General features: G+C 42.8%; 1 protein-coding gene and 1 long non-coding RNA gene across 3 annotated transcripts in view; one reads left to right on the top strand and one right to left on the bottom strand.

The window, feature by feature from the left end:
• Positions 1–212: 212 nt before the first annotated feature.
• LOC311019103 (solute carrier family 66 member 2) overlaps positions 213–11631 on the bottom strand; it is a 45245-nt gene continuing 33826 nt past the window's right edge. Inside the window, exon 5 of the mRNA XM_084018317.1 lies at positions 213–3471. Coding sequence (XP_083874443.1) covers positions 3297–3471 — 175 coding nt within the window. The 3' untranslated portion in view covers positions 213–3296. The remainder of the gene's footprint in view (positions 3472–11631) is intronic.
• Positions 3632–6552, top strand: LOC311019108. Of its 2 annotated transcripts, XR_014597784.1 has the most exons (5): positions 3632–5010; positions 5140–5328; positions 5480–5546; positions 5721–5886; positions 6075–6552. It is a non-coding gene; the product is annotated as an uncharacterized lncRNA (long non-coding RNA). The 2 variants fall into 2 exon arrangements; XR_014597785.1 differs by having other exon boundaries at positions 4339–5328; positions 6075–6546.

The following is an 11631-nucleotide window of genomic DNA, read 5'->3' as shown; positions in this document are numbered from 1 at the left end:
AAAATATATGTTTTATACTTACAATTCAGGTGTGGTATTCCTGGTTGTCCTGGATCAAGCTCAGCGGGTTAACATGAGGTTTGGAGCAGGAGACTCGCGCTGTTAAGATTTCTTTTTGTGGTTTCAACGTGTCAGACTTTTTCTTCTTAACAAGCCCCGAAACATTCATTCACTTCAGAACACACTGCCAGTGAAAACATGAGACCACATGCTGAAATATAAATAGTTTATATTTGAGAAAATATCATGACAACTATTTCACATCCCTACAATTTCCATATGTAATGTCACCAGTGAAATCACAGACCTTTACATTTTATGGTAACCAACGAATGAATCTGCTTTTCTAAAAAAAATACTTTAAAATGACATTTTTGGCTGTAGTTTTGGTTTCTCAGATCTTCTGAATAAATTAGAATACAAAGAAACACATTAAAACAGTCACTAAAATTCACACAGATCCTTTCATGGACTGTTTTTGTTGTTGTTCATGTTACATGAAATATGTATCTTGCTCTCTTGTAGAAGTCTCTCCCTCCTAAGGAAATGACAAACCACCTATCTGTTATCGGCGTTGCCGTGGTAAAGCCACATACGTTCACCATAAAGCGAGCAGATTATCACAACCAGGCGGTGTTTGTGTGCTAATCTGTCCCGCTGCCCTTGAGAAGAAAAGGCTACGGGGAGTCTAAACTAACTAAACCCTGCCAGGGAGGCGAGAGAATATAAAGATACACATCTGGTGATGCGACCATATAGAATACAGACATAATGCAATGTTCAGTAGAACCGTGGCATGCTGGGTATATGAGATAACATACATTCAGCTTTCAATATGGCAGCTTACAGATGTAAGGTAAGATAACTGGGACTGGTTTTATACCCGCAATAACACAATGGAAGGTCACGGAACAATAAAGCCGGATTCGCAGGACATCGGAAAAAAAGTGGATCAGCAACCCGGACACTTCTATAAATGTCATTTGGACCGATCCCAAAAATATGTATGTATAACACCGGCAGAAAAGCTTTGACGGATGCATAGGCTGAGGCGCATCCATCAAACACATAATACCCAAGATATTCCAGCATCTCCACGCAGCAATAAAAGGTAAGATTTGTTGTTTTCATGTGGACATACAGATGGCAAGAAGAACAATATCATACACAGATACACACACAGAATGTTTTTCCTTTTAGATTCTCCTTTGTGACCTTATAATGCCTTATATACTGGACAGAGCCTGGCTAGCTCTTTCCTCATGTCCTTCTGCTAAGCTATGCTAACCAGCTGGTTGTAATTTCATACTCAGCATACAGACACGAATGCAAGAAATTCCCAAAAATGTCAAACTACTGCTTGAACACAACGAGTGATGTCATACCAAAGCAGAGGCAACTCTGTTGTACATAAAAGGATCTGCATTGTCGGATTATGAAAAACTAATTTCACTTTCATGTATGTATTTTCTCCCGGCGACCCCGAGGATAATACTGAAATCCAGCGAGATGCAACTCTGATACCTTTGAAGAGTGTGAGCCTCGGCGGCAGCTGCAGGAGGAGGAGGAGGCTGCCTGCACGACGCCCACCACTACCCCACGACCACTGCAGTGTGTCATTTAAACAGGCTGTTTACCGAGGAGAAACTCCAAACGGACAGGTATAGATTAACATGCGGCCACGAACTGACTGATACGTTAAAAAGCAGAGCAGAAGACTTAGTAAGCAGGTTTAGCAGCGTTACCTTTGAATGAAATCAGAGTGAGGGGGGGAGAGAAACCTGCGCTGACTACTGATCAGCTGCTGTACTTTGTTTCAGGCTGCATCGATACGAGAGGCTGTTCTTTTAAATTAGTGTTTCAATTGTGAACAAAACTTCCGTTTCATGTTATATCTAACATTTTTGCATTTTGGGAGACTGGAACGGATAAATATGGTTTCAATTGTTTGTGTAATTTCATGTATTATATAAACTGTCCTCTGTTTAATCTGGGATTTCTGGGTGAATGAAGACGTTTCTGCAGGAATTATTTCTGGGAGGATTTATCCTTTATATATATTTATTCATCATTTATTTCAGCCTTGCCTTGAAAGAATGAATAGTTACATCAATAGCTAGATTGGTTATGAAACTCTGGCATTGTGTTGGTTATATGATGGACAATAAGAAATATAACTGACCTTAAACACAAGTTATGTCACTTGAGCTCATTTACATTTTTAAATTACTCAAATCACTCAGTACCAGTTCAACATAAGCGGAGGATGCCCTTTTGTTTTCTTTAGTTCAAAAACCTATGAATATTAATGGAGAGGGTCTTGCTTTTAGAAAGTTTTAGCCCCTCCTCCACACATTTTTTTTCAATTAGCGTGAAACCAATTCTCACTTGGTTACCTTTCATTGTTAAACTCTCACTGAGTAGTAAAAAACCAAACAGCAGTGGGTGATTGTGTGTTGACACTGAACGTGTTAAATAAAAGATCAAGGTAGAATATACTGTAATATTGCTGCGGATGCTTATGAGTCATCCTTTCACCGTTACTGTCTCAGAGAACAAAGTGAAGAAGGAATAACAGGACGATCGTCTGACGTCTTCTTTGGCGTCTACAAAGGATTTTGCCACATATTTGTTGTTTTCCAAATACGTTGTGGGGAAACCTTCACTGCTTGGTAATTAAACCACAAAGCAAAGTCATAACACGCAGATTGATGTCCTGTGTAGTTCCCATTACTTGGTGGACGTGCGGTGGCCTCGGCTCGGCGCTGGAAGCCAGCGGCAAAAATCAATTTGTGCCAAACAGACACACCAGCAAGCATGCTGCAACCCAGTATACACAAACACACACACACACACACACACACGATGTGTCATGGGAACAGCTCAGCGAGGTGTGGAGTGTGAGGTGGGAGACTCATCAGTCAGGCAGTAGATTCCAGTGCAGGGCTGCCGGTGCAGGACTGAAAGGAGCTGCCTATGTGAGTAATGCTTCCCTCTTACAGTCTGCATGTCCACCTCACTTCAGGATCCAGGTAATGTAACAGACAACACATACATAAATAGTATAAAATGCTTAATAACGTTGAAGGCAACGGTGTGATCATTAGTGCTTGATTGGCTGAAAACGGTTTTCTTAATTGCACTTGAAGGTAAATTGTTTGCATGATATAATTGCTTTGGTTTTTTTTTGTGCTTTTGAAGCTAAAATGTTTTAAAAAGCCTTAAATGATCCGACCCATTGAAATTCACGCACACTTCCTGTTTTTTTTTCCCGTTGCCCAGAGCAACGGTCTCGTTCAACCCAGCTTGACCCGCGTGTCGTGGCTGTATAAAAGGACCTGCAGCAGGATGGCCACGTCGATGAGGATCTGGGCCGAGCCGCAGACCCAGAACTGAGTCGGGCTTTCGTTCATCACGAAGTAGGTGGTCTTGAAGACGTCGCCGGCGGTCCACAGCAGCACCATCTTCACACTGGAGACACAGACAGGCAGATAGACAGGTGGAGGTGTTAATGAACACTGTTAGAAATTACCAGCATTTCACAATAATTAACAGTATTATTTTACAGTAACTTGTTGTAATTTAGTTCCCCTGTAATATCCCAATGAATACCTGTAAAAACTACAGTATCTTTGGATTTTACAGCATCTAACTCTAATGTTACAGTAAAATCCTGCAATCAAAAAACCCCTGTTATATCACAACAATATTTGTAATATCACAGCAACACAGTAAAAAAATGCAAGGATTTCACAGCATTCAACAGTGAAATACTGTATTGAACTATCCTGGGAAGTCACATGACATAACCGAACTTGGTTTGAACTGAAGACGCGGCGGTTTCCCTCTTCTCATCCCGGCTGAATGGAGAAGGTGAGCAGCATGCATAACTCTGTTTGCAGCACTTACACCCATGTTATTTAATATGATGATAATATTTACTTTCACATGAACGTTATTCGCATGACACAGTTCATATTTTGTTAGCAAGTGCCCGAAATTGTTGAACGTTATCTCACAGCATTTGCTAATAGCAGTAGTAATAATACTAGCTAGCAAACGGCTGCTAGCACGATTAGCAACGATTTGCTACGTGAGATAAGAACATAAGACGAGAGAGAAATAAGAAGGAAAACGAACGGGAAAGGAAGTGAAGAAGTTCGTGTTTAATGTCGCTACGTGTACTTTTCAGTGTGTTATATGGTTAGACCATGTAGCCCAGGTTTGATTTGAAGCCGAACTGGTCCGTAGCGGGCCGTTGTTTCCACTCGGATGTCTTTTCGTTCCGGACTGTTACTGGTACTGTTGTCGTCATGTTCGCTCGCAGGGCTGGTCTGTTCTGGGTTAGCGTGTGCGGGGGTACATGGAAGTGTTTTGCTGCATATTAGCGTAACGTCGCCGTCACTATTCTCCTCTCATGAGTGGTCTTTCCGCACCGAGACAGTGGGTTACCCGTGTTAGCCGAAGCTAACAATACACCCGCATCCTCCAGTTCAGCTTCATATCAAACCGGGGCTACGTGGCCGAACATAACGCACTGTAGAGTACACGTAGCGACATTAAGCACGAACTTTTTCACTTACTTTCGCGTTCGTTTTTGACTCCAGAGCAAAAGCGGTTTTGCCGAACGGTAGCCGATCTAAGCAGGCTAATGACTAGCTAGTCTATGGGGAATATAGCGGCTCCCTGCATCGTTAGAGATATTCCACATAGACCAGCTGCTCGCCATGCATGGATAGGCTACTATTCTGCAAAAACGCTTTTGCTCTTGGTCAAGTTTCAGCTAGGGATAATATTGCCGTACACAGGTGATGTAACTCCAAAAATGTCCATTACATTTATGTACAGATCATGTTTTTTACAACATACTCATGATCATAATCTGCATTCAAACTGAAATTCATATTGTTGGTTGCCTTTGTGTAATTTCTCCTTTTTCTTTTTTCCAGGTCATCAGATGGCCAGGCTAACCATCCTGTTCAGTGTCAGGCTATCAGGTAAATAGATCAGGTAGGTGACGAGTTAAAATGCACCACAATGTTCCACTGTAAATTGGTTGGATGTGAGCATGTGTATGAGAATGTGTATAACTTTGTTCAGCACACAAAACAGCATACTAATGCCCCCTATTATTACTAGTGTGGGGTGCCTGACTGCTACAGAAAACACACAGGACTGCAAATTCATGTTTAGGAAGCAGAGGTCCTACCTGCAGGCTGCTGGGCCTATACCACCAGCTCTACCAACCTGACCCATCAGCTCTACCAGCTGACCCATCAGCTCTACCACCTGACCCATCAGCTCTACCACCTGACGCATCCTTGAAATGTAAAGATTTTTTATTCAAATATTTAAAATGTAAAATGAGTGATTACATTAGATGCCATTTATTACCTTGTATGATTTACTACCTCTGACCAATGAACAATATTTATCCTTTAATGTTAAATCCATGCTATTGTGTGTTACTATGTTACAGCCATGTGCCACTGCTGTGGACATCAGTACTCCAGAACGCCCCAGCACCTCCTGCTTGATCATTCAAGGTAATGTTACTTGGATCTAGTATCAACATTTCTAACTCAGTATTTTGTTTTGATTCTAGAAATCTACATCACCACAATAAATAATGATAACAAATTACATTTGTATAGCCCTTTGTATCTGAAGCAGATCTCAAAGTGCTCATAACACATGATGTTGTATCTATTCATTTTCAGGTGACATGATGAAGCCCTCTGGATGGCTGATATCCATCGAGGGACATGTCGTGATGGGCCCACACCCTTTGTTTTTACACGGAGTAGCTGCTTTCTTCAGCAGCTATTCAGTCTTCAACCTCGAGTATCCTGCTGCTGGATCGGCGACGCTGGAGTTCATTCAAAGGTATTGTATAAAGATCTCTTTTAACCTTGTAATTCACATTATAGTACAGGCTTCCAACTCAATGATTATCTTGAGTTCTAAATTGCTGACAATGGAGGTACCTGAGGCTAGCCTGGTGAGACCATCCTGATCTCGCGAACTCATCCATAAATCTATTTAAAACTGAAACTATCTTTGCTTATTAACAGGTGCTTCCTGGGCATCAATCCTGGAAGAGGCTCAAAGACCAAGAAGCGGACAACAATGAACCCTCATGCAAACGCCCTTTTGAGGAAACCTATTGACTTTGAGTGGCCATCATAGTGAGACAGGTAGTTCACTCGCAAGTTTCTGCACAATTTATCTGCATTTTAAGATTGCTTTGGAAAGTTTGACTAGGAAGTTGAATTTCTTGTATTCTTGAATTTCTTGACATTTGCTGTATGTTGAAAAATATTTATTTGTTAATAAATATGCCATTGGGCTAACATTGACTTTACCTCAGAGTTGTTTGTTCTTTTACAACAATGCATTGTAATATCACAAGACTGAAATCACAGTAAATTGCTGTAATCCTTACCGTGAAAGTCATGCAAAATTTATCCAATAATTTATTGTGAATTCACAGTAAAAGTACAGGGCCTTGTTGTAATGATGTACAGCAAAAGGTTGTAATTCCCCAGTAATGTACTGTAATATCACAGTAATTGCGTTGCCATAGAAGCTGTAAAGTTACAGTGTACAGTTGTGCTTTTACAACAATGCATTGTAATATCACAATACTGAAATCACAGTAAATTGCTGTGACTTAATTTACAATATATTGTTGTAATCCTTACTGTGAAAGTCATGCAAAATTTATCCAATAATTTATTGTGAATTCACAGCGTAAAATTTTGCAGTGAAGGAGTTGTCCCTGAAAGGACACGTTAGATTAGGCGGGCGGCATCATCACGTCATTTTTACACTGTGTACCACTTGACAGAGGCTAGCTGTCTTTATGCTAAGCTAAGCTAGCAGTCTGCTGGCTCAGCTACATACTCATTGATCTCTCAGGAAATAAATAAATTTCCCAAAAATGTCTTTTCTTTTACAATTTGCAGAGCAATTTTCCTGCCAATGACGTCCAACCAAAGAGCCGAGGTCAAAGAAGTGGAGTGCAAGTAAAAAAAACAGCAGTCTGTCAACCAAAAACAGGTAGTTTGGACATTTATCTGAGAACATTTGACTCATTTTTTAAAATAGATCGATTTGGTTCCTGAATGCAGTGAAAAAAAGTTAATGAGTTTGGTCTAAACTATCACTTGATCATTGAGCAAATGAAGGAAAGTTATGTAGGAGTCTTTCTATCTTGCCTTCCTCCATCAGTCTCATACATGCCACCTATACATAACACAACTTCATCAAGATGATGAGGAATTAATAAGGTTGGTGTCCAATCAAACCTCTGCAGCGTCCGCCGTGTGCTTTCCCCCAACAAACCGTCTCTGCAGAAGCTTTAAATTGGGCATCAACCTTCACAGTCTCTGCCCTTTTCTCCCACCACCTTCTCTCTCCGCTCCCTCATCTATTCTTGCTCTCTGGACAGCGACGTCCCACAGGGATGAATGTGATAGGAGTTTATTCTTTTTAGCAGGGCTGACTGGGCCTGGGGACAAAGCAGGACCATCAGTCACCAATGAGACATGGTGTAGGGGTCAGAAAGGGGAGAACGGAGACGGAGACAGAGAGCCTGCATTCATCGAGCATGCAGTAAGAGAGACATGACGAAGACAACCAAACCACCAGAGAGCAAGACAGGGACCTCTGTGAGACAGCGATGGAGGATGAGTGTGTACGGGGCCAGAAGCAGCCTAATGACTGTGGGGACGGCTGTCCTTCTCTATCCTTGAGCTCCCCTTGCACAGTCATGTCAAGCTCCTATCTGTCCCTGCGCTGCCTCGGGGCCGCGAGGAGGGACCCGAACATTTGAGGCAAACGAGGCCCCGGTGTGAAAAGCCGAGGACATTATTATTCAACGGATCCGGGGATGTATTCAATCCGCATGCGGTACCGAAATGTGATTAACAAGCCAGACGAACCGGGGCCGCTGTGCTGGAGAGCTACAGGACCTGTAATGATGGGAATTGAACTCACAGCTGTTACAATATTTGGGATAGTCAAGCTGCACATCTGGACCGATGTGCTCATGAGTTGAGTCATTAACGGTCATCAAATGCACTGATCATCACCGGGGAAAAAACGAAGAAAATCCCCAGTATTCAGTATTTATATCCATGTCTTTTTATCTGTGTACTAATGTTGTCAAACAATATCATGACAATATCAGCACTACTGGGCCGAGATCTATGAAGTGTTTACATATAAATGTTGCTTTTCAGCTTTATGGGTGACTGCTGTTGTATCAAAGTGATAGCAAAAATAATATTCAGGCGACACAATTGGCCTACATTTTAATTGATGGGGGCGGTAAGGGACCAGGTTAATAGGTAGGGGGGCACTGGCCAAAAGAAAGTTGAGAACCACTGGTTTACAGGAAAGCGTCTCCCAGTCAATTCCTCTAAACTACAATCTCCTCGTCTGGGAAATGGAAAGACAACTGCAAAGTTGAATAAATAAGTAATAAGTAAGATAATGCATCGTTCATCGGAGTTTTCCGACGAGTAGCTAATGGAGACTTTGACAGTCGTAGAGCAAAGATTTGATTATTTATTTCAAATCCAAACATGAATCTATCTCCCCCGAATGTGAGATAAAGAATAAAAAAGCCCAACCAGACCAAGCCAATCAGCTTCTGTCAACACACAGCTCCCCACTCCTTCCCTCTTCGATCCTCCCGCCTCCAATTCAACCACCTCGGGCTTTCGTAAGAATCATTTCCCCGGCTCCTGGCGGCCGACCAAAGAGACGTGTTCGGCTCCCCTAACAATTTAAACCTTCGGGGTAAACACTCCAAGGTTTGACTGAACGGCTCCAAAAATAAACGTGCTAAAGAATTTAAAATTGTCATGCTTTTAGTTCTCTCTCTCTCTCTAAGCTGCCGGCGTCCCTCAGGGGAAACGCTTGCTTTCTGTTCCCCTGAAGTTTTTTCATTCCTCAGAGAGTACCCTTTCGCTGAACTTGAGATTTGCCGTTTCATCTCTCTCCTCATCTTTTCCTTTCACTGCGCCGCTTTCACTTATTTTCTGTTGTCCCACTCAACTGTCATCTTTATTTTTATTGCCTCTTCTTTGACGTTGCTCCGCTCCTCTCTTACTCCATAAAAGGGAATGAAGTTAGTGTGACTTACCAGCGTCGACTGCGAATAATGATGTCGCATTTTGCAGCACAGTAAGCTAGCTGGTTGGAACAAATCCTCAAACTCTGAAGAGGTAATATCCCCTGGAATCTGTGACCCAAGTGAGGCGGTGAAGCAGAATTTGATTTAGTTGAACTTTTAGTTGGAAATGGCTGCAGAGCTTTGTGGCTCAGCCACTCTCCCCACTGGAGGTAACGTCTCTTCTCCATGTGATGGAAAAGTTGTGCTTTTAGTGTGAAAGCTCCGTTCAAGCTTGATTTCTTGAAAGAGTGGCAGCGCTGATACCGGCTGGCTCAACGTACGACTCGACTCTCTGAACAAAACAAATCTTGTGACGGGAGCTGAAAGGAGCCACGTCGTTCTGGTGCGAAGCTGTTAATAAAGTTGTGTTCCATAATTAGAGGTCAACGAAGTGTGGAAGGCAGTTCAGTACCTAACAGCGTTGGTAGGGTGGTCGCCGTAGCAACCTGTCAATCACAAAGTAGCATCCCCTGCTTTCTGGTCTGGTGGACTCTAAATGGACCATCATGTACTAAATGAACATCATGCTGGATTGAAGAAGACCATAAACTCATGTTAACAATGTTTACTGAGATAATAAATTAAGTGTGAAGTAGGGTCGCCCCCCGATGGCCAGTAGAGAGAATACAAGTTTAAGGCACTTCAGATTGGGCTTCACTTTTCAGAACTGGAGGTTGCTGCCTGACTAGAACATATACAGTAGATAGAATCATATAGATATAAAATAAGAATATGATTAAAGCAGGTTGAAGACGCAGAAAAAGGGAAATGCTCAGGAGGCAATTTTTATTTTTACCATAAAAAAATACACCTTTAAAAATTCACGCTTTACTTAGTTTTATAGCATTGCCTCCTCTGCCTCTCCATAGCCCTGCAACTTTCATTTATTATCTTCATCCTCCTCTCCCCTTTTCCTGCTACCCTCCTCTGCCTTCGCCTAACCTTCCCTCCCCTCTCCCAAATTCGCCTCCCCTCCCTTGGCTAATGTCTTTGCTCAAGAGACAGAAAACATCATTAACGAGGATGAGTCATTAACAATGTAATTAAGGAGGGCGGGTCATCCGTACTAAAGCAGTCTCTGCAGCAGTAGAACGGAGACAAAACGCCAGTTTGAGGTCGTTCATTTCTGGCTAGGAACACACACACACACACACACACACACACGTCTGCTTGTCATGCAAGTCTCAAGTAGCTCCATCTGTCCGAGAAAGCGTCAATCAGAGGTCTTGTGGCTCAGCTGTCAGGTGATGAAAGACACACAGAGTTAACAGTTGAACTTGGTCTGGAGTGAGGCTTTGCGTGTCCACGGGGAGAAGGAGTTATTATGGTATTGATTGAGAGTATTGACTGGCCGACTACCTCGGCCTCACACACGCATACATCAACCGGCAGTGTGTGAGACGGGCTATAACTTGGAGAAAGACACATTGAAATGTGGAGAAAACAGAAAATGCAAACCTTGAAATTGCTCATTTGTATCACGTTCTCACCAAGGAACACACACACACACACACACATCAACCGGCACACACACACACACACACACACACACACGCGCGCGCGGACTCAGCTCAACCCCGACAAGTCCTTCATTGATTATGACTGACCTGACGCCTTCATCTGAGCAAGAGATGAGAGAGCAAAGGGTGAAATATTGAACTGCGCTCCTCAAGGATGGAAAGAAACAGAAAGGGAGCTTCGGGAGACGGATGAGACAGGACGGAGGTAAAAAGGGGAAAATGATGAGAGATGGATGGCGGTGTAGCCCGGCAGAGGGGACGATAAATCTGGAGAGAGGGGTGAGAAAGGAAGCCACCCCGGTACTTGGAGAGTGACAGGACAGGAAAGAGCGATGGAGGAAGTGGAGGGGGGGGTGATTGCATAGTGTGATGGCTGAGCCGCATGTGGGGCAGGCAGTAATTGTGCCGAGTATTGAACCAGCGCTGGCAGGCCAGCTATTAGCTCCCCTAAGCGGCTGGAGTGGACAAGTGGAACACTACTACAGGAAACAGGGCTGAGTGACATTTAGAAAGAGTGACGGAGGCAGAGAGAGAGAGGGGGATTAAAAGGACATGAGCGTGATGTGTGCAAGTTAGTGATTTCACGGCCCAAATATTAGCAAAGTCGCCCGATGCAACTTTTAAATGTCACTTTGGGAAACGGCGTCTTATGACATCAAGCTCATCACATTGAAAGCTTATTGTTTTGCTGTTAAAATCAAAGATGATGCTGCGTTTAAAGCAGAAAACCTATTATGACACCAACCAGATATCCATCCACTATCTAATGTTGGGAAATGTCCAATTCCACACATACTGGCTTTCATTATAGGTTGAGGCGGGACGCAAACCACAATCTATAGTAAGATTGAAGATGCTGTGTATCCTCCATCCGCCAAACCTTTACTTTTTGCCTCGCAACGTAGAAAAAAAAAAGACACTAGATTC

The sequence above is a fragment of the Eutrigla gurnardus genome (assembly GCF_963514095.1).
Source record: "Eutrigla gurnardus genome assembly, chromosome: 9".
In the NCBI taxonomy this organism is placed as follows: domain Eukaryota; kingdom Metazoa; phylum Chordata; class Actinopteri; order Perciformes; family Triglidae; genus Eutrigla; species Eutrigla gurnardus.
The sequence above is the reverse complement of the archived record's forward strand: the minus strand, read 5'-3'. Positions and strand labels throughout refer to the sequence as shown.